The sequence below is a fragment of the Sinohyriopsis cumingii genome, chromosome 6 (assembly GCF_028554795.1).
Source record: "Sinohyriopsis cumingii isolate HCF-2022 chromosome 6, ASM2855479v2, whole genome shotgun sequence".
Classification (NCBI taxonomy): Eukaryota; Metazoa; Mollusca; class Bivalvia; order Unionida; family Unionidae; genus Sinohyriopsis; species Sinohyriopsis cumingii.
This window is the reverse complement of record NC_142966.1, coordinates 73,774,989-73,798,454: the sequence shown is the minus strand read 5'-3', so window position 1 is coordinate 73,798,454 and position 23,466 is coordinate 73,774,989. Positions and strand designations below refer to the sequence as shown.

Below are 23,466 nucleotides of genomic sequence, written 5' to 3'. Positions count from 1 at the left end.
ATAGTATCATACATGTATAAGTTTCATTGAGACTTTTTAAGGGAAAAGGGCGGGTCGTTTACATAAATGACAAACTAAAAATGTCCCAGACTGAATCGGTGCTGAAGGCCTGTATTGATAATCTGAGTCCGATTAATTACCGTTAATTACAGCAGTTTGTTTTCTCTTTATTAGATATTAACAAAACCAAGAAAAGCCAACGTGTAAATGCACATACATTTACAGTTTATCCATCATTTGTAAAGAAAATATGAAAAGGCAAAGACTTTATTTGACAGGAATAAAAACACTGAACATCCAATTAAAGTTATATTTATCAAATCAACTGCAACAACAAAAATTGTGTTCAGTAATATCCTGAAGAGATGCACAGGCACACAATGAAGTTGAATCGGATACTTTTCATTCCGTGTGTCAGTTGGAATCGCTAGATGGGTACACTTCATTTTTAAATTTATGCACAGGTTCTTCGAATGAAGGTAAACGTTCATCAACGTCATATGACTGACGTTTGTCCCCTTTTTGTGCATGTTTTTTTTTCTTCTTTTTTCTTTTCCCTTGACTCTTCCCGTTATCTTCGTTCCCCGCTTGTTCAGTTTCTTCCACCACCCTGATTGGTTTACTATGAAGCTTCTTTCTTTTTCTAAGATGCTCGTTAGCATCATCTGGGACAGCATCACCTCTGACCATTGTTTTCGTCTTATCAAGAATATCTGAATTGGCGCTCGATTGGCTTTCCCCCGCGTTGACGCTTTCGGTGTGTCCTATCTGCAAATCTGACTGGTCCCTATCTATTGTCTGTACAATTGTATCGTTAATGTGATGTTCTTTGTGTTTGTGTTTCTTTTTTGTTTTTTTTCTTCGTTTCTTTCTTTGTGCTTTTCGATTCTCGCCATTTCCTCCATCAGTTTGACCTGGATATTAATAAGACGGACAGTTATCTACGTTTCTCATTTTTAGAATCAAATTGAAAAGTATAGACAACTTTAACTGTGCAGACTGCACTGTCTACTGATGACAAATGTAGTCCCAACGTTAGCTGACCTTTCTTTCTGGTATCACACTTCCTCGGTACAAATGTTACCCAATCCAACAAAGCAAACACAGCTTATCTCACACTTCTTGGCTCTGGTCATGATAAGGAGTGACCGGACACGTTAGCAATCTTTCGAGAACAGATAGGTACCTCCAGAGAGTCGCTCCGCACATTTCTGTGTCGATTGCTAATTTCGCACATGTACATATGTCAACTATTCAATCAATCTATGATATATATATATATATATATATATATATATATATATATATATATATATATATATATGCAAGAAATATGAAGACTTTCAGATTTTGTCGGAGTTTTATATGTGTATTTATTTTGAATGCACGCGTTTTTATGTATGTATAGTGTTGAATGGCTCATTAGCACAAGCCTGGCTATAAGGTCCATTCTCGTTTGTATGCATGCAGATGGTTGAAAGACTTATCAGCACAAGCTTAGCTTTATAGTTCAATACTCATATTCATACGAAATTCATCCTTCTGCCTCAAAAAGCACACAATTTAATTTTAAAACATATTGTTTTAAATGCATGGAAAATAAATTGTTAAATTTTAAAAAAATCCTTGCAATAGTTTCTCAGATGTTTGCGCTTAAAGTTACAACCCATCTGATGTATCTTGTGTCTGGATATAAGCCCAAAGAAACAAACTACATTAGGAAGCATTGATTCACTTACAGCAGGACTCTGCCAACAACCCAACCTTCTTATTGGTTGCAGGGAAAGAGATGAGGACATTATAAGTAAGGTTTATTAAAATATCGGAATTATCATGATTTATTTTGTTTTATGTGATTTTCGACACCTTTACCAGTATTTTTACATCTTCAGATGTAGAAAAAAACCATGTATTTGAATTCCTGAAACATTTATCATAAAATAAGTACTTACAGTTAACATTTCAACTTTTAATACAACAATAGTGAACACTAACGAATTTCTGTCAAGTGTCATATCAGTTGATATCGCACCTGAATGTATTCATGTTAACGCTATAGCTAAACGTAAACTGGAGGTAGCTATCATTTCTTGATAACGTGCCCTACCGCTCCTTTTAACGACCCGTGCCAAGAAGAGTGGAATAAACTATGGCTATCTGTTAGTTTGGTTGACATTTGTACGAAGGAAGTTTGATATAATAACGAAGGGTCACGCAAACCATTAGATGAGTAGATACAAGGAATAACAAGTATTTTAAAGATTTTCTAAAAAGGTAACCTAATTACTATTTACTGTCATTATTCGAAAAACAATATTCCACAAAACGTTTGGCTTGTAAAGGATACAGGATTATTATAAATGGAGTGAATGAGTGAATCATCCACAATGAGAAAGACATTATTTATGCAACTTATGGATATGATTGTCAAAATTGTATATAATATATTTGTTTTGTTTCAAGGTATATAAGTTTCGTTTAATGAGACACACATTTCGTTTCAAGAGATGAAAATTAAGAAAATGATCAAACAAGTAAAATACGTATTCTTCGAACAAACATATGACAAAACATCTTCCAACTCATAAGACTTGCAATTTACGCTTCTGTAAAAGTAAAATTACAATATATTTCAATTATATAATTGATCCTTTTTAAAATGTACTAATGTTGTATCAGATCATCTATTTCATTGATCATATAGTCGTAGGTACGAACAGTAGCAATTGCTGTGTCGAGCGACAGTCCTGTGTTAACTTCGCACATGTGTATAAGCCAACCATTCAATGTCTTTTGATTAACATAGACAAAGTGAGCATTTACCTTCCACCCTCCACCCCACCCCACCCCAGTTTTATGTTTGCATTTATGCATAGGGTTTAAAGGCCCATCTACAAAAGCCTGGCTATATAGTGCAAAAAGGCATACTAAAATAGAATAAGGGTTGATGTTGTAATTGTATCCTTGTCACAGTGCAATCCCAACACCTCGTGGATTTTCAATAGAATTTTATCTCAGATATACAATAGTTCGATAGATTAATACAATAGCTTACTTACCTGGGGTGCAAGGGGAGCGGGGGGTGAGGGGGCTGAGGGGCGGAGGACGCCCGAGCGACAGTGGTTCAGGGGCGCCCAAACCACCGGTACCAGAGGTGCTGAAGCGCCAAAACCTCTTTTGGCCATCATTGTCGCCACGGGCGTCATTTACCCTTAATACGCCACTGAATTAATACAGCGCATAAAGTGGGGCAATCGCTGAAAAATAGATGGGAACTCATAAATACGTTCTGATACTCAATGCGATATAGAACCATGTCAAAAGCGTTCTAATACCGTTTTGAGATTGTTTGAAGAAATTCAGTAAAAGAAAAATCTCTGAGTTACTGCTTGGGAAATTCAGTTACATCTCCTTTAATGAACTCTGGTTATTTGTGACTTGCACGTGATGTCATTTGGCAAATGAAGTAAATGCCTACTGGAATATTTCCGAAGTGATTTTCTGATCATTAATCAAAAGGCCCGAGCGTGTTCACAATGATTTGCAAGGTATAACGCCGCTGCTTGACACCAGTGTGACGCAATGAATATGGAGACACATGTTTGGTTGTTCTTATATATTGGCATAAAATTAAAATAACCACCCATTTGATTAATCGAGTTAGTTGTTTTTCTTCTTTTAATATATGCTGATAAACTTGCTCAATAGGTAGATGTTTGCTTCCCCTCATTCGCCCTTCCATAATAAATGTACCCCACGGGAGTTATGTATTCAAGTGTTTATTTATTCCTAGTGATACTTTAGAAGGAAAAAAAAAGTTTTGCAGGCCATACAAATACCACCCCTCTCATTTTGAAGAATTGATAGAATCACATTTTTCTCGCAGGCAACGCCATCAATTTTTCCTTGACTGCCTACTAGTGTCCTCGTCACTAAATATAAGACAAGTAATAAAAATTACAATGACGAAACTATTGACAGTGATTATGTAATTATGTGCCCTTGGAGGCAGATAAATGGTAATATGATTTTTAAATGATTTATTGGTACAAAAATGCAACTGGCTTTGCACGTTCTTTCGGATTATATATTTATATATCACACTCATTCGAGCTGTTTGCCTCGTTTAAAGAATAAATTGTATAACATTTAGTTGGAACAATATAGTAATTACCTGACAAGCTATACCTATGTTTTGGTATATTTATTGATTTGTTATTTAAGTTTAGAACAATTTATGTAGCACAATATATGTAAATGTGTTTTACGGCTATGATAGTCCAAATTGTCTTTGATTCTCAAGCATAAGCCATGTTCCCTACATCTTTTATGGCGATCAGCTAGATAATGCGATAACCTGCTATTCTTCGATTTGCCGGTCATTGTGAAACTTGTCAATTGCAAACGTAAATTTTGATAAAAACAAAGTCTATTACAAATCTTCGTGTTGACAAAAAACGAATTGTTGAACCTAACATCAGAATCCTTTGTACACTAAATTATCTCAATGGAAATTTTTTTTATAGCTAAATTAAAGAAAAGGCATACATATTTTGATTGACGTGAACACAAACGGATTGAGCGAGGAAAATCTTTCTTTCTTACAAGCACGGAAAATGTTAGATTCCTTCCAGGAACGATTACTGAGGTTCGTGAACTGATTCATTGTGGAAATAAAGACAACTGTGGTTATTCTTCGTGACTCCAATAAACTAATGATCACTGTAGGTATAACAAGGTTAAACAATGGTGGTTTCAATAAATTCAAAAAGCAAGCATTGTGTTACATACAGTTGATTAACCTGAAGGAATTTGTTATTGTAAAGCGTTGGTTTCAATTTATGTAACGTTATCCAAAAAGAGGCGGTGAAGGAAAGAAGACTGACAAAGACCACCACGTTTATCTCAGTGGTAAGGCTAAATTGTAGATATAGTTACCATAATTGTACTAAGTGAAGAAATACTTCTTGTGTTAGTAATTGTCTCACTTATTGGAAATAATACGGCTTGAAGCAATAAAGAAGAAACAAGAAAACAATGTTCGCACAGACACATACACACGCACACACGCACATAAACACACACATACTCACACACGCACACACATGCACACAAACACACACACAAACACACACATACAAACATGAGAATAGCTAATATGCATGTGTTGCGTCTTCGTGATCTTCTCTGCGTACTCTCATTTTTATTTACTTACCCATTTCAACTGTGCTATAAACACCATGAATCTGAGCATCACTGTTGGGATTGGCTGACGGAAAGGACGTTTGGTCTTCAATGGTCTCTCCTCCCTCGACCTGCGTGCTTTGGGCATCTGGCTGAACAGGCTGTATAGTATCCATGCATTTGCGCCGTATTTCCTCTTTCTTCCGTTTTCTCTTTTTCCCTTTTCTATCTTTCCTTCTTTTACTTTTCTTGTAATCTTCTTCATGTGACGATATTTGAAATATATGAAACATGGAATTATCTATGTCTCACATTTTCAGTTGTCTTACATTTTCAAAAGATATAAGGAGTGTTGCCACACAAAATGTTTTCTAGTATGCAGTGTACTTAGCAATGCTAGTACTGGTGTTTTTTTTTTTTTTTTTTTTTTTTAATCCACTAAATATATTCATTATGTTGATGTTAAAAACAGCGATGAGTACGTTGTGGACAACGTCGATGTTTATATTATTAATACTAAAAATTTACGGATATCGCGAAGCATAACTAACTACACTGCACAGGAGGGAAGTGTTGTATCACTTATTAATGAAGCCCAAATGAAATGCAGGACACAACAATAATACAACAGACTGTTCAGATCATACAGCACGGATGAATAATTTCTAGATAAAAACAATTATATAGTCCTCTACTTGACCTCAAGTCACAATTTGCATTTTCTAAGAAAAAAATTACCAAATGGAAAATTTCATTCTGGAAGGTTCCAAGATTTTACAAGATACAATCTTATTTATAATTAGAAGGTATGTTACTAAAAAAGTGATATAAAATGTAGTAAACAACAGGTAGAAAACGGTACTTCATGGGGAATTTCCAATGTTCTGGACTCAGAGTGAGATAAACATGTTGTTTACAAAACCCAAATCAATGATTCAGGTCAGGCAGATAATGAACTTGATATTGGTCAAGGTCAAGCCCAAAATACAATTAACCATACCATATAATGAAATAAAAAATAACTTCCAAACAATGCAAATTAAATTTACAAAACAATGAAGATACATTTTTGGTTAGAAAAATGCATATAGGGTATTAATATTGCCAGATTTAGACAAGTTGTATTCGCTTTGCTGACCGCCATGTTTATAAAAGTTAGCAGCGACGCAAAAGTAAAGAGTAAGGTTCGACAGTACTGAATGTAAGAAAATATAGAACATATCGCTTAAATGTCGCCACGATTACTAAATCGAAGTCACGTAAGTGATTATCAAACATTGTGTAAATTAATTTTGTACCCAACCTGCACTCCGAGGCTTACACTTTTTTTTACTGTCCATTCCCCATTGTTGTATAATCTATATTTTCCATTAAATTCATAACATTTTTTCTTCTGTTAAAGTTATTCTGTATCTTCATTTAGCGATTATCAATACACAAACACCCTTAAATTGTCGTTTCTCCTAATCAAAGACCATTTGCTATGTGTTTAAATTTTACTGCGGACTCTGCGAAGGTGGTTTTTGGAGTACTCATACCGTTTTGAAGTATTTTATGAATAAGTGATAATTTTCCCCACTCAAAGGATGATATTACTCCGTTTTTCAAACAAGCTTCATATTATTTTACTTTGTTTATAATGCAGAATAAATTGGACTGAATGCGATATTTCCTATAAGAACAAAAAAAGTCCTTCTTGGTTATATGTTAACCTCTTAAACTTTTTTTTTTTTTTTACTGTACTTTACACTTGATACATCAGAGCAAAGAAAAATACAAGACATGCGAAAACCTAATTATTGGCATATGGTTAATATCCACATCTATCAGTCCGAGAGACAAAAGTAAACGCAAATTCTTACGGAATTATGACCATCCTTTGAATGTCTACTATATTTTTTTTTTACGTTAGGACGGTTAGGTTATAAATTCTTTTATTGAATGGTTAGTACAACACTAAAAGTACATGTGCCCTTCGTTGTTGTGAATCTCATTTATTCATTACTAGGCCCATCTAATTACATTAACAACTAAGCAGCAGAACAAGAAGGACACGAGAGAACGAATGTGGGATATTTAAGCAAGAGTTGGATTCATAGTACATTTTCCTTGTAAAAAGCTATCACGCACGCATCAGCATTTTATTGGTTCAGTAATATTTGAAATTCAGATCAGGACTTTGTAAGACCGTTAGAGTTATGATGAAATAAAAAGATCTAATTGTTTTAGAATTTTGTGAATCAGAGATCGTTCATTTGAAACTCAAATGGACGGTACATAATGACCATACGCACCACATATTCCATTATTTTAGTTATACCCAGCATTAGTACGATTCAGATAGGTAAATAATGGTATACAATTACATGTTCATCGGACATAGTAGACCAGACAAACTTTTATATAACAGTCAAAGCTTTGGAAATATGAGGTTATATTCAAGGACTTCAATATTTAATTAATTCAATCAGATAATGTGAAACTTTCGAGGACTTCAGTGACAGTCTACAAATATGAGATTACATTGAAGAAAAACATTTGGATTAATAACTTTGTTACATTCAGTGGAGTTATCAGGGTAACACATAATCATTATATGAGCTTCACGCGGAATAACATGGTGCAGTTTGAGATTAGTGAGAAATTTATCCTACATTATTAGGATTGTTAGGATTAAATCCTAGGAGTTCATACACTGCAAGTTATTTTTAATTCTTTCATTTTGTTTGATTTTATATTTTATTTAAATAAGTGTACATTTTGGAAACTTGAATGCTTGTTGGGTTTACATTGTCTTGTTACTTACGTTTAAGCCCCTAGACGTAATTTTTTTTTTGAGACTATGACCAATTGACGTTTCAGACAATGCATAAATACTAACAATTATCGAGCTTTAAGTGCTAATCAAACTTTAAACGAAAGAAAGTATACATTTTAAGTGGGTGGGAGCAATTTTCCTACGGACATCCCATATTTGGTACGACCAGGTCTAATATGTCCTTTCCCTCTAGAGAAATTTGAACACAGAGATCATTTTGTTCTGTATACGTTCATTCTAACACAAATATATAGAGACATATACACATACTCATCAGTTCAAATTTAGATAATGTACAAGATCGAAATTATTTTACCGTCTGCTTTCATCTGTCTGGTTTCTGAAGTTTCAACGAGATGATATGTTGGTGCGACTCCATTTTGTAATGGCAAATGCGAAGAAGCTGCTTCGATCTGAAACCAAAAAACCGTAGGTTCAAGCACGGAAATCACTTATCTTGAAATTGTGTCTTAAGGTATGTGCAAACGCATACGTAGAAGTCAGAAAAATCTCTCGATTGGATTTCATTAAGATCTCCATTGCTCAACGATCATTACATGGTTATAAAAATATAAGATAGCTTAAAACACATAGCTTGTTTAAAATTATGGCATGAGAGGATTCTTAAAATAGTTTTATGACTCTGTAGTCTTTGCTAAGTAATAGAAAAGATCGAAAACGAACATTTGTCTCTTCCTTCCCTCCTTCTGAAGTTCAAGCTTTCTTAACTCTATTTCCCTCAATTTTTTTACCTTTATGTAATGCCTGATATAGACTTACTAATCAAACCCAAAGTATTTTCTATCCAAAAACTACTTTCCTAAGAAATATTGAACCAAAATACTTTTAGTATATTGCTTCGTTAAAGAATTTTTCGCCTCAGAAAGATCGTTAACTAGCGAGCTGGAGAAATTCATTCGTTTTTATGGACTCTAACCGTTCCATGGTAGAATTTAAGATTAAGTTTTTCACTTTAGATAACAATGTGAAAGCTTGTTGGTTTGTTTTTACTGTATATTTCTCAAATATATAAGATACCACCTGGGACTTAGAAAACTCCGAAACGAAGTGAATTTTTATTTCAAAAACATAATTTTCTTAAATGTTTTAGATTAACTTGTATTCCTGAATAGCCCACAGGTTTCGATTACGACACTATGGTCTTAAACTAAGCAACAGAAAAAGCGGAAACTAACACGTTATATAAAATTCAGCAAATGATATATTTCCCTAGAAAATAAATTATTGCATATTAAATCCCAGATAGTCAAAAATGTTTTACCAACAGTCCTAATGAACAAAGTTCTAATTAAATTCCAGCTGTGTTTGAAACAAGCTATAGCGCTGAAGGTGTTGATGTGACTGTAGTTTTGCATGTACTAATGTAGTAGTGGCCTGCAGTGTGACGATGTACCAAAAGTCTTTCAATTATTCACGCTAATATAATCCAAAATGTCCTTGTCTGAATTCACTTTAATTCCAAGTGAATGTTTCTGTCCAAGAAGATTGTTGAGAATTTGTAATTCCAGACATTAATCATGTAAATAAATGATTGCACGCAAATAAAAAATGAACACAACAATGCAATGATACTGCTCCTGATATTATCGCACGAATGAACAGCAAAATTAGGAAACCTTAGACAAAAGGTAGAACCAGCATGTAGGTCCAAAGTGCATTTCTAGAAAATTTTAAGTCTTAAAAGGATAAAATCTTTTACTAGAATTATAAAAAAATGAACATTATCAGGAACAACAAGTCCATTATGGGGAAATTCCAATATCCTAGAACCAGACCAAAAAACATATGTTACAATGATGATCCTAATATTTAGCGCACACTCCTAGATAAATATTAACCGTGTTTCTTTGTTTACAAAACAAAATCAAATTCAATGTCCTTAGTCATTTTCACAGTACAGATTGAACTTGATTCATAAAGGTCGAAGTCCAAAATACAGCTATACAAAAACTATAATCACGGAGAAAAAATGCAAATTAAATATACACAATAAATATATACCATTGTTTCCTCTGTGGGAATGTTTTTCCTCTTCTTCGACTTTCGCCATAGGATACACAAAACAATGATAACGGCTATAAATGCAACTGTACCGAGAACGACTCCGACTATGATTCCGATGTTTGAGTCTGAAATATATACAAGAGGTTCCAAATTGTGATAGGGAAAGGTCTAAAATACTGATATTTCGCACGTGTACAGTCATCACGTGACTCCCTTCCTATTCCGATACAAACTCACAGACACAGATGCATATGTATACATATAAATCTGTTGAATTCTAACTTTATATATATATATATATATATATATATATATATATATATATATATATATATATATATATATATATATGTACATACATACATACATATATATATATATATATATATATATATATATATATATATATATATATATATATATATATATATATATATATATATATATATATGTTAGAGCGCTATTTTCATAGTTTCCCAGGGTTACCGATAAACCGAGCTCTTAGGAAAAGAAAAATGCATATGACCAAAAACGAACACTAGGCATAAACATTGAAAGGAAACCTGAACTATTACATGTTTTCAATGTCAGATTGGAATTATGGAAAAGAAAAAGGAGAAACAGTTGGAAAACGATCTTAAAATGAGTAACCATGTCTATTATGCGTTGGTATAAGACAGTACAATTTTATAACGATGATAAAATACGGGATTATCTGTTCAATTACCTGTTTATCGTACAGAAAACCAATTTGTTTTGTGATGCTTCCAGGATTGAAACGAACGAACAAATACGTATCGAAATTCAACTCCATCTAATAAAAAGTGTTCAATTGATGCAAAAGGCATTATGTCCCGGTAAAGTTATGTGAATAGGGAAGGTTGTAATATAAATTTACAATGAGAATGTTTTATCATGACACTGAACAAGAGAATTTAATAATAATAATAATAATAATAATAATAATAGCTTTATATTTCAAGAGGGCATGGATGAATCATCTGTTGTTCATAGCCTCGGCAATATAATTTCTTCTGCATTCTCCCATTCTCAGGTTAGGTTTGTTCTCTTGGAACATATGCATATGGTTCTAATGCACGGCCGTAATAAAGGTTTGATATTACTTGTCTAAGGTGAGAATTGTTCGGGAGCAGGTAATGGTGACAAATCGAGTAGTTTGCAAAACAGGTCTGTTTCTAAGTTTCCCTCCACGAGGGTAGAATGTCCCTTCAAGAAGAAACCCAATCCTTGTGATAACTCTATGTGAACTCTCTCTCTCTCTCTCTCTCTCTCTCATACGGCGCAGAATTGAAAGGGAGTATGCGAGCAGCATAGGGATTATTTCTTAGCTAATCAAGCATTTTTAAGATTCTAATTTGCTATCATTCCAGTATAGAACAACAATCTTGAGAAAAGCAAAAATATTGGTTAGACCAAAATGTCATTAAAATAGCACAAACTTAGTGATTAAGTGACCCACTGGCCTTACTTTTGTACATAGATTAATGTTACATACGATTGGTTACTATACTTAATGTTCATATCTTTATCTTGTATGAATAGTTATACGATATGTTGGAGTAGATAAGGATTGGGATTATAGCATATTAAAGAGATTAACGTTTCAGTAAGACGTTGATAAAGCTAAGTTTGTACACACCTTTCTAAAAAGAGAACTAAATATGAACATATTCTCCTTTCCTTTTCCAAAATGTCCGTTTGCAGTTTAAATAAAATCTTTTACCCACATTTATGAAATCTCTCTGATGTTGTTGACAAAGAGATTTTTTAAAATCATAAATGACACAAAACACTCATACAATGATGTAATAAAATATATCGTCCCCAAGTAACCTAATTGACACTTAAACCAATTTATCTAATTGACATCTCCTCACACAGGCAACTAACTTAAAACAATAACTAGTTACCTAACTGAAATACCCACAAATGCAACGAACTTAAAACAAATAACTAGTTATCTAACTGAAATACCCACAAATGCAACTAACTTAAAACAATAGATATTTACCCAACTGAAATACCCACAATTGCAGCTAACTTAAAACAATAACGAGTTACCTAACTGAACTACCCACAAAAGCAATTTCCTTTAAATGGAGGACCTTTTAATTACTTTCCTTTTTAAGGAGTCTTCTGAACATAGTTACCAATTTGTAGAACCTTAGAAATACTCTCACAATGGTTAGTACTTCTTTTTCAAATAATAAGGGACAATATAATTGTGACGGACTTCTATTTACCGTAGGTTTCGTAAGATTATTTAATTGCTCATGTCTTCCCATTAAAAAATTGGTTTACGGAGAAATTTTAGTGACCACTATATTTTTGAAATGACCTTGAGGAAATAGAAGAGAGGTACAAACATTTAGTGTACTTTAAAAGCAAAATAATCAATATATAGAAAGTACGTGTATCACTTAACCATTCTCGGACTTGTTTACAGGAGAGGGAGATTGGTTGGTTGAATTAACCGTAGTAGCTGTTAGACCAGTTGGATGACTTGTGGGAATGCTACTAGATTTATTGCTAGCTGTAGTTTTGGTTGTGGTAGATGTAGACGGTGTCGGGGTATCAATTCTTATTGTCGTCGTTGTTGGTATTGATGTAGTCGTTGACGTGGAAATTGTCGTCGTTGTTGATGTTGTTGCTCGTGTTGTTGTCGTAGGTATGCAGTATGTTCTGTTCTTTCCCGGGCAACTTACATAAAAGGTTGTAGACGTAGTAGCTGCATTACAAAAGTGAATACAATTTAGAGGCAATATAATACATTTAAAATAAGGACGACTCACACACATATAAACCGTATAACCTGGATCGTTGGCGCATACGTGAAAACAATATCATGCAAAAGAAGTCTATACAACTATTTATTTAAGTTTATTGTAAAAATTAGCACAAATTAATTTATTAACGTAAACTACGCAAAATTGACCGTTCGTACCTTTGCTATGTTTTTAATTCAATATTTGGAATATATATATATATATATATATATATATATATATATATATATATATATATATATATATATATGATACTAAATTGAGTTCTAATTGTATATTAGTCAAACGAAATTATTCCTTTGAAACAACTTAGTATTATGAACAAAATATGGTTGATATGAACAAAATATGGAATCGTTGGAAATTGTTGTCTTGTAATGCATTTCATTATACAAGCGCGTATAAAAAGTATAAGTTGATATAACCCCCTACATTATGTGAAACATTAATATATTGGCTTATGTTCCAAGAATATTCACAAGATGGTTCTAAATGATGTGTGTGTGTGTGTGTGTAGTTGCTAGATGTTATGGTTGACCGCCATATTTGTAATACATATTATGAGCAATGGAGTCGAGTTTGATCAGCCTGTACAGATTTCGAAGGGCTTGTCTTAAACGCTGTCCTTTAATTACATTGCCTTCTTGTTTGAAAATGTAAATTATTTTTCTAAGAAATACACTCGAAGAGTTTTGTATTTTTGTATATTACTTGATAACTTTTATATATATAGATAGATAGATAGATAGATATAGTGTGTGTGTGTGTGTGTGTGTGTGTGTGTATACGTGTTACAAAAAACCCCAACTTTACACACCTTGAAATCCAAGCCAGAATTGCCCTCTCTGATTGTCTGACAAATTTTCTGTCTCTATATACAAATAAGTATCAGAGCTTGCGTAAACTGAGCTGATATTCTTGTAAGCAGCACATAACAGTGTTTGAACCACTTCGCCATTAGACGTAAAGATTTTGATAGTATGATTGCATGTTCCGTTTGATACAATAGGAAGATTGACGTGTACGGTTATAGCAGAGATGGTAGCCGAGCAGTTTTCAATTTCTACAGAGCATGTTCTTTTCGTGTTAGCTTGGATTTGACTATACGGATAGCCACTATTCCACAGGTAAATAATGGACGCTTTGACTGTCGCATCCACTGTACTGACTTCAATTATCCTGGTTTCTGTGAAAGAATAAATTGTACGGTTTGTAATAGTTTCAAATTATGATGAATATTCTCAGTGGTTGATATTTTTACATACAAATATGATAACTAACAAATATCTAACCGGTATAATGCTAATTTAAAACAAAATTATTTGTTCAACAAAAAATGTAAAGTTGTCTTTTCGAAAGTGTGGAAAAAGGTTGTACGTTTTAATGAAGAATATTTTCCGAAAAAATGAAAAATTGAAACTGTTGTAAACAATTCTTTCTTATAAACTTTATGCTTTTATTGGACATTAATATGAAATTATTTAAGATATATTTGAACGCTGATTTCCTTTCCTTACATTGCAATGCATGTTTTGTTTCATAAAGATAAATTTAAGTGATTATCAGATACGTGCAGATCTTATAATATGTACAATATTCAGTTGTACATACGTTTAGAGTTCCTTCAAAAACAGTAATATTTTTTCCTGTATCTGTCCGGTTCTCGTGCATCAATATATTTGTACCATTACACTTACCTTCTACACAGAAATAGTTAAATATCATGTAGCTTGTAACTGAAGTATCATACACTGAGCCGTATTGCATGGTGCCACACATGGTATTTGTCAACGAGAGCCATTGCGCTCTGATACTGGGGATGCACGCAGCTCTTCCCGTGCAGGATAGATAAGGACTGTCTGTTTCCTTTACCAGTAAACAGTCCGTGTTTTCATTTGCTGCGTCCGGCTTGCAGCAGAGCTGATAGTAGTCAAGTGTATTATTTCTCAAAATATAGCCGGTGCATTTTGTGAGGTTTCTCAATTTTGCTCCATATCTAACGTCCCCGGGTGCAATAACTGATCCACTGGGACAGCTTGCGTTGATGAAGCCGTATTCATCATGATCGCCGTAGCAGGCAAAACCTTGGTACAGTTGTTCCTCTAACAGTATCTGCCCTGAGTAGAGATACAGAAATTATAGCTAAAAAACTAAAAAAAATCTTACTAATCAACAGACTTCTGTCGTACATGTAAATTTTTTAAATCGTCGTTACTAGATTTAAGTTGGTGATATCAATATCAACATAACATTTTCTTGTGCAAATGTACGTTTGGTAAATAAATATTAACTGGATATTAAACGGGTTGTTTACAAAGGGCAGTCAAAATATGAATCCTACAAGTCTGAGAAAGATACATTTTCACATGTGTTCTTCGCTTAACTTTTGTATTTAAGGACCCGCAGTAGTCCGATTTACGCGTGTTGTAATATTCTTTTAGCTGTGTTCAATTCTAACCAGTTTTTTAAAAGATCCAAAAACATCACCAGGATATTTTGAAAATGAAATATCATCTATTTCTGCCAAAGGTATACTGAAAAACGTTGCATAAATGTAGCAGTGAGTGCATGCAAAATAATTCTTTCATCTCAATGGGATTAATGGCACATTATCACTATTTAACATTGAAAACCATTATACTACCGGTTATGATGGTAGTACAATATGCAACTTAAGAAATGTAACTCGTTCCATATTTATGTTCGCTAATATCAACTATTTTTATACTGTTATCACATTTCTTTAAATGTATTAACGTCTTTAAACAAGCAAACGTAGGTTGACCTGGCTGACAACAATGGGCTCCAGTTCAAAGCATCAAAAGTAACAATTGTTTCCTTAATATTAAATCTTATCAGGTAGAGAACAGTTAATTAATGTCAGTGTTTGAGATTTTTATGCAATTATAAATATATTAAAACAGTAAAGTTTTTAATTTGAGATTGATCGGTTTAGTGAGAAATTGTAAGATAGATATAATTTTCAATTTTTAATCCATATTACAATGGACTTCACAAGGAATTAATAATTAATTTTTCAAAGAAAACTAGAAAGGACAGGTTTCACCATGCATGCCTCACGCCTTATTGTTGTTGGCCCTGAAAGTTAGTAATGTACGCTGATATGCCTTATATAAGGTTAGATATGGTTAGAAAACATCGCGCAGTCCCCGCAATAGAACGAATTACGAAGTATAAAAATGTCTTACGTATTGTTTGTAATGCATGTGTTCAGCAAACTGAAGTCTGTTAAATAGTTTTATAAGATCTAGCTGTAATAATTTAAAAATAGTTATAAGATCTAGCTGTAATAATTTAAAAATAGGCTTTTGATTGTTGCAGCCACATAACATGAACATTACTAATACTACTACTATAACTACAACTACTACTACTAATAATAAAAATAATAATAATAATTAAATTGGGCTAGCACAGTGCCTAATCTTTAGAAGCTGAACGAACTTTGCAATATTCAATAACACAGAGAAACATATACAACGACAAGATTACAAAAACACATATCATGAAATTACGAAACTTAAGGAAGAAATTAGGCTTGCTTGTATGTCATGTGTTAGATGGTTTATGTTTGATATAAAGATGTTTCACTTAGTGGCAAGCAAACATAGGAGGTTAGGGACACAAGAAGGTAAAATACAATTTTCAATCAAATGATTGTTACCTGGATAAAAAAAATATATTCATGCCAAAATTTGTGATGTGATGTGATGTGATTTGGATTTTTAACGTAGTTTTTAACAATTTTTCAGTCATATCGCTACGATGTCTGCAATATGGCAGTTTATAGTGATGTCTAGCGCTGGGGCATCATGCAACACATGTAACATTATGACCCACCCAGGCACATTATCCTGACACCGGGTCGACCAGTCCTAACACTAACCGCTTAATGCTGAACGCCCAGCGAGGAAGCTGTTAATACCATTTTTGTAAGTCTTTGGTATGACTCGGCCGGGGATCGAACCCACGACCTTCCGCATCCGAGGCGGACGCTCTAAGCACGAGGCCACCGGAGCGGTCCCAACATTTGTAAATTGTGCGATATATGGATTGTTCTTAATGCGTTTTGAATTGATATTGGGTGTATACAGGACAACACCATTATTGAAAGAAGAATGCAAAAGAACGCTGAAGTTTGAAAACCGTCTCAGACAGGGTTTGAGGACAGGAATGGCCTTAGCAAACGCGTGGTCCGAATCTGATCATTTTGGCGGGGCCCCCTGGTTTTAGGCGCTGGGCCCCCTGTGAGCATGGTATTTGGAAATAGTTTTAAACAAGTTTTATATGATATCGAACTTAAATTTCTCTTCCAGTTTTAAAAGTACTCTCTGTCTGTCTAGATATGAGAGGTGTCTCTCCCTCTCTTATATATATATATATATATATATATATATATATATATATATATATATATATATATATATATATATATATATATATATATATTACTAACGCACGGGGCCCCTGTGAAGAAAATCGTTCCAATCGGCCGAAGGCCGGCCCTGTTTGAGACTAAACAGATATTGTAAGTCGATACATTATTTTTGTTTGAATGAGACAAAGGTTAATCTAATACTCTGGAACGCTTTAACACAAATGTATAACGCTATTCTTTCAAGTAAGATATGGTCTCAGATGGTTTTCATCTTTATTACAGTGGGCTTGATATCGGTTACTAGTACATATTAGTGTCCCTGACTAATCTTTTTCACTGTTAATGAATTTATCAGAAAAAATATGGAAAATAGTGAACTAATTTTCTAATTTTGTTTTTAAAAATAAATAAAGTCATGAACAACATTTTATATAATGACAAAAAGAAAAGATGTTGCTATCAATGCATCGTATACACAAAGTAAGTTTATCCTCCGAATGAGTAGTGTTTAGTTTATTTGTTAAAAAAGTTTCTTTACAGAGTTTTCATCTACGAAAGCAAAGAGTTGAAGTCGATTTAAGAATACCTTGACAACGTGGCTTCTCGAGTTGAAGACGATTTAAGAATACCTTGACAATCAAACGCATGGGCTTGCGCGCGCGCGCGTGTGTGTGTGTGTGTGTGTGTGTTTGGTGCGGGGGAGATTCATAGTATGACCTACCGTTACTGGAAATAATTTCTTTTGGAAATATCGATTGATGATTGTACTGGTACAGTTTTGTGCCGTTTTGTTCAAGAAAAAATATGTGCTGAGGGGATATTTTCATGGGATAACTTTAAGTACCCATCTTCAAAAGGGTTAAAGAAGTAAGCTGAGGGAATATTTTCATGAGATAAAGCCTTAATTTGTTCGATATGTTGTTTTGCCACATGATGATAAAATCTAGAATTCGTCAAAAAAGCAAACTATGGTGTTGCGGCTTATATCTTACTGATTTACCACTTTGGAATGGAAGTGTCTTACGCTCAGATTTTAGTCTGTGATGAAAACTCATATATTCAAGAAATATCGATTTTCTAGGCTAGATAGTTAAGAAAAGAACATTTCAAGCGATTAAAAATTAAACTTACCATCGGTGCAGCTACACAACATAAACACCAAAAAAAAAGTAGGAGCTTCAACTGTTCGTTCTTCAAAAAACCCATATTGGAATTGGACTGACTAGAACAAGGTCGTTTGAATTTAAAGTGTTAAAGCGTGCATCATATGACTCCAAAAGAAGTAATTTGACTTTCAATGTTATAGGGAAGTAAATAAATATATTTACTGAGAACTTATTTGAACCTATTGAAGATAACCACCAAGCATAATTTGGCAGATTTAATTTCTTTTCAGTCAGTGAATATCACCAACATACATAATGGAGAAGGTAAGTCCTATTTACGCTTAATCAGTATGAACAATGGTTTTGTTGCAAGTACTTTCAACCAGTACATTTCCAATCTTTGCTAGTGAAACAAACAAACTATACCAGGTATTAGTGAAGGGCCCTCGGATTAGCCGACGTTAACTTAGTCTGTAGTTGGCGGTGTTGATTATTTGCCAGATTGTAGTGAAATTTGGAACTCGTGAACATAAAAATTGGCAGATTATAATAGTCATGAATCACAATTAGCCGAATACGTGTAGTTATACTGTAGCCAGATATCATGAAAATTATATATATATATATATATATATATATATATATATATATATATATATATATATATATATATATATATATATATATATATATATGTGTGTGTGTGTGTGTGTGTGTGTGTGTGTGTGTGTGTGTGTGACATTATTTTATTCGGACATGCAAATGTTTGGGAAAATTTCTTCCCAGTTATGCATGCCAATACCCTTTTCACTTTTGCGCAATTTAGTGACGTCTCGATTAAAGTTTCAAATGTGTTAATTGTTTTTAAATATTTGGATGCAATACTAATATTACTACCACTATTGCTACTACTTCTACTACTACTACTACTTCCAACACTACTATTACTACTACTACTACTACTACTACTAATAATAATAATAATAATAATAATAAATAAATAATATGGGCTAGCACAGTGCCAAAATTTTAGAAGCTATAAGCACTTGGCAATATTATATAACACAGAGAAACATATACAACGACATGATTGAAAAAACAGAGATCATGAAATTACGAAATTAAAGGAAGATATCAGGCTTGCTTGGATGTCATGCGTTAGATGGGTTCTGCTTATCATAAAGAGGTTTCACGTAGTAGCAAGCCGACACGGAGGGTTAGGGACACTAGAAGGTTAGAGAGAATTTTAATTGAATGGTTGTTCCCTGGATAAGAAAGATATTCATACCAAAAAATTGTAAATTGTGCGATACATGATATGTTTTCAATGCGTTTCGAATTGATATTTGGTGTATACAGGCTAACACCATTACAGAAAGGAGAATTCGAAAGAACGCGGAAGTTTGAAAAACTTCTCTAACATACGGTGTGGGGCCAGGAACGGCACAACCAAATGCAGGGTCCGAATTGGGTCATTTTAGCGGGGGCCCCAGGTTTTACGCGCTGGGCACCCTGTGAGCACGGCATTTGGAAATAAACTTTTAAACAAGTTTTTTCTCTCATGATATTGAACTTAAAATTCTCGTCCATCGCATTAAAACTGTTTGTCTCTCTGTCTCTGTCTCTGTCTCTCTCTCTGTGTGTATATATATATATATATATATATATATATATATATATATATATATATATATATATATATATATATATATATATATATATATATTGTTGCTATAACCGTTCTGTTGGATTCTTGTGTAGTTTTCTTCGCCCCATTTTTTTACTGCATCTGCATAGGTCGCCGTTTGTGTGCCTGGGGCTGTTACGTTTTCTGCTTGATCATTTTTGCAATTGTTTCGAATGGATCTATCATTTTTTTCAATGTGATTTGCTTGATAGGTAATTTGTGCTCTTGGTGATGCTTGTTTCATTTTCTTTTCATGCCTTGGTTGTTGGTTATTCTGTGTGCCATTTTTAGTTACTACACGTTTCTTTTTTACATTGATGAAGTCAATTTCATCTGCTGATTTATTTGGTTGTTGATTAGGTTGTTGATTATCTCTTTTTGATTTTCCTCTCGTTATTTTCGATGCCGATGTTTCTCTTTGTCCATGAAAATTGTTTTTCTCTCTCTGTAAATTCTGTAACTTTTTAAGTTGATTTGATAAAAGTTCGTCTTTTTTGGATTCCGTTTTTTTAAAAAGTTCTTCATCAAAAATGCCCGTATTTCCTTTTATCAATGTTTTTAGTTCATCCCTATGTTCTTCTAGTTCCTTGCCTATCTTGATCACTCTTCTCTGATGTTCTTCTTTTAGTCTCTCACATATTTCCAAAGAGACCTTTTCCAAAAGGGAGTCAATTGATTCTTGGAACTTCTTTGATGCTGTATCATTCCCAATATGAACTTTTAATTTCAAACGCAATCCCTTTGGCACAAGATTGTCTTCCAGACAATTTTCAAGAAAGCGTGCGTGTAATCCATTTTTCATCTGTTTTTCCGCTAATTTCTCCATTGTCGTTTTTAAATAAGTTTTTCTATTGCTAATTCGTGGATCATAAGTTGATGCCATGGTGTTGTCAAGGTTTTCTTGATAAATTATAAAATAAACAACACCAACACGTAGAATGTGTGACCGGTTTCGCTTTAATGCTTCATCAGAGTCTGATGAAGCATTAAAGCGAAACCGGTCACACATTCTACGTGTTGGTGTTGTTTATTTTATAATATATATATATATATATATATATATATATATATATATATATATATATATATATATATATATATATATATATATATATATATATATATATATATATATATATATATTACTAACGCCAGGGGCCCCTGTGAGCCAAATCGGTCCAACAGGCCGATAGCCGGCCCTTTTTGATTCTTAACAGAGATTGTAAATCAATACCTTATACTTTTATGAATGAGACAAAGGCTAATCTAATAGTTCGGAATGCTTCGACACAAATGTATGACGCTATTCTTTCAAGTAAGAATGAGCTCAAATGGTTTTAATTTCTATTACAGTGGGCTTGATATCGGTTACTATTACACATTATTGTCCCTGGCCAATCTTTTTTCACTGTTAATGAATTTATCTGAAAAAATCTATAAAAGAATTGAACTAATTTTGTTTTTGATAATACATAAAGTCATGAAAACCACATTTTATGTAATGAAAAAATCAAACAAAAGACGGTGGTATCAATGCAGCGTATAAACAAAGTAAGTTTATCCTCGGAATGAGTAGTATTTAGTTTATTTGTTAAAAAGTTTCTTGACCGAGTTTTCATCCACGAAAGCAAAGAGTTGAAGTCGGTTAAGAATACCTGGACAATGCGGCAACATTGTATAGTTCGAACCTATAAATAACTTACCTACGAAGAAAGTCAACTAGCGCGCCCGTGCGAGCATGCGCTAGCCTGTATTTGTGTGTGTACTGGGTGCGGTGGAGATTCGTTGTATGACCTACCGCTACTGGAAATAATTGAATTTTGAGATATCGATTGATAATTGTACTGGTACATTTTTGTGCCGTTTTGTTCAAGAAAAATATATAATAAAACACGAACGCATGAAGAAAAAAAAAAGAGATTTGCAATCATATATATTTTGGAGAAAACAAAAGCAATCTATACCAATGACAGCAACAACAACAATAATAAAAACGATAATAATAATAATAGAATAAAAAAGTAATAACATTAACATGTTTAAAGCCTATTTAGTAGTGACTTCACATTATGAAAATATATATGCCACTTTCTAACTTACCTTCATTAATCGTAAAATTCCAAGACTTGGATGGGTAAATTTTAAATTCTCATCTTCAAAATGTTTAATGAAAGAAGCTGAGGGGATATTTTCATGGGATAATTTTAAGTACCCATCTTCAAAAGGGTTAACAAAGTAAGCTGTGGGGATATTTTCATGGGATAATTTTAAGTACCCATCTTTAAAAGGGTTAACGAAGTCAGCTGAGGGTTATTTTCATGGGATAATTTTAAGTAGCCATCTTCAAAAGGGTTAACAAAGCAAGCTGAGGGGACATTTTCATTGGAAAAGTTTAAGTAGCCATCTTCAAAGGGATTAACGAAGTAAGCTGAAGGGATATGTTATGAGATAAAGCCATAATTTGTTCTAAATTATGTTTTGCCACATGATGTTAAAATCTAGAATTCGTCAAAAAAGCAAAGTTCAAATGTAAATGCAAACTCACGTGTGGCTTATATCTTACTGATTTACCACTTTGGAATGGAAGTGTCTTACGCTCAGATTTTAGTCCGTGATGGAAACTGATATATTCAAGAACTATCGATTTGCTAGGCTAGACAATTAAAAATAAAGAATATTTCAAGTGATTAAAAATTAAACTTACCATCGGTGCAGCTAAACAACATAAACACTAAGAAATAAAGTAGGAGCTTCAATTGTTCGTTCTTCAAAAAACCCATATTGGAAATGGACTGACTAGAACAAGGTCGTTTGAATTAAAAGTGTTAAAGCGTGCATCATATGACTCCAAAAGAAGTAATTTGACTTTCAATGTTATAGGGAAGTAAATAAATGTGTTTAATGAGAACTTAATTGAACCTATTGAAGATAACCACCAAGCATAATTTGGCAGATTAAATTTCTTTTCAGTCAATGCATGTCACCAAGATACATAATGGAGAAGGTTAAGTCCTATTTACGCTTAATCAGTGTGAACAATGGTTTTGTTGCAAGTACTTTCAACCAGTACATTTCCAATCTTTGCTAGTGAAACAAACAAACTATACCAGGTATTAGTGAAGGGCCCTCGGACTAGCCGACGTTAATTTAGTCTGTAGTTGGTGGTGTGGATTATTTGGCAGATTGTAGTGAAATTTGGAACTCGTGGACATAAAGATTGGCAGATAATAATAGTTACGAATCACAATTAGCCGAATACGTGTAGTTATACTGTAGCCAGACATCATGAAAATTATATATATATATATATATATATATATATATATATATATATATATATATATATATATATATATATATATATATGTACTTGACATTATTTTATTCGGACATTTCTTCCCAGTTATGCGTGACAATACTCTTTGCACAGTTTAGTGATG

The 23,466-nt window shown here is 33.3% G+C and overlaps 1 protein-coding gene across 2 annotated transcripts; it reads right to left on the bottom strand.

The window, feature by feature from the left end:
* Positions 1-208: 208 nt before the first annotated feature.
* Positions 209-22,833, bottom strand: LOC149797210 (uncharacterized). Of its 2 annotated transcripts, none has more exons than XM_089960370.1 (8): positions 22,731-22,833; positions 14,532-14,951; positions 13,652-14,020; positions 12,474-12,776; positions 10,025-10,152; positions 8,319-8,415; positions 5,216-5,443; positions 209-914 (listed from the first exon to the last, which is right to left on the bottom strand). In XM_089960370.1, the coding sequence occupies exons 1-8, from the start codon at positions 22,804-22,806 to the stop codon at positions 415-417; spliced, it is 2,121 nt and encodes a 706-aa protein (XP_089816496.1). In that variant the 5' UTR covers positions 22,807-22,833; the 3' UTR covers positions 209-414. The 2 variants fall into 2 exon arrangements, with proteins under 2 accessions (XP_089816496.1, XP_089816497.1); XM_089960371.1 differs by lacking the exon at positions 22,731-22,833 and adding an exon at positions 18,365-18,492.
* Between the last annotated feature and the right edge of the window lie 633 nt (positions 22,834-23,466).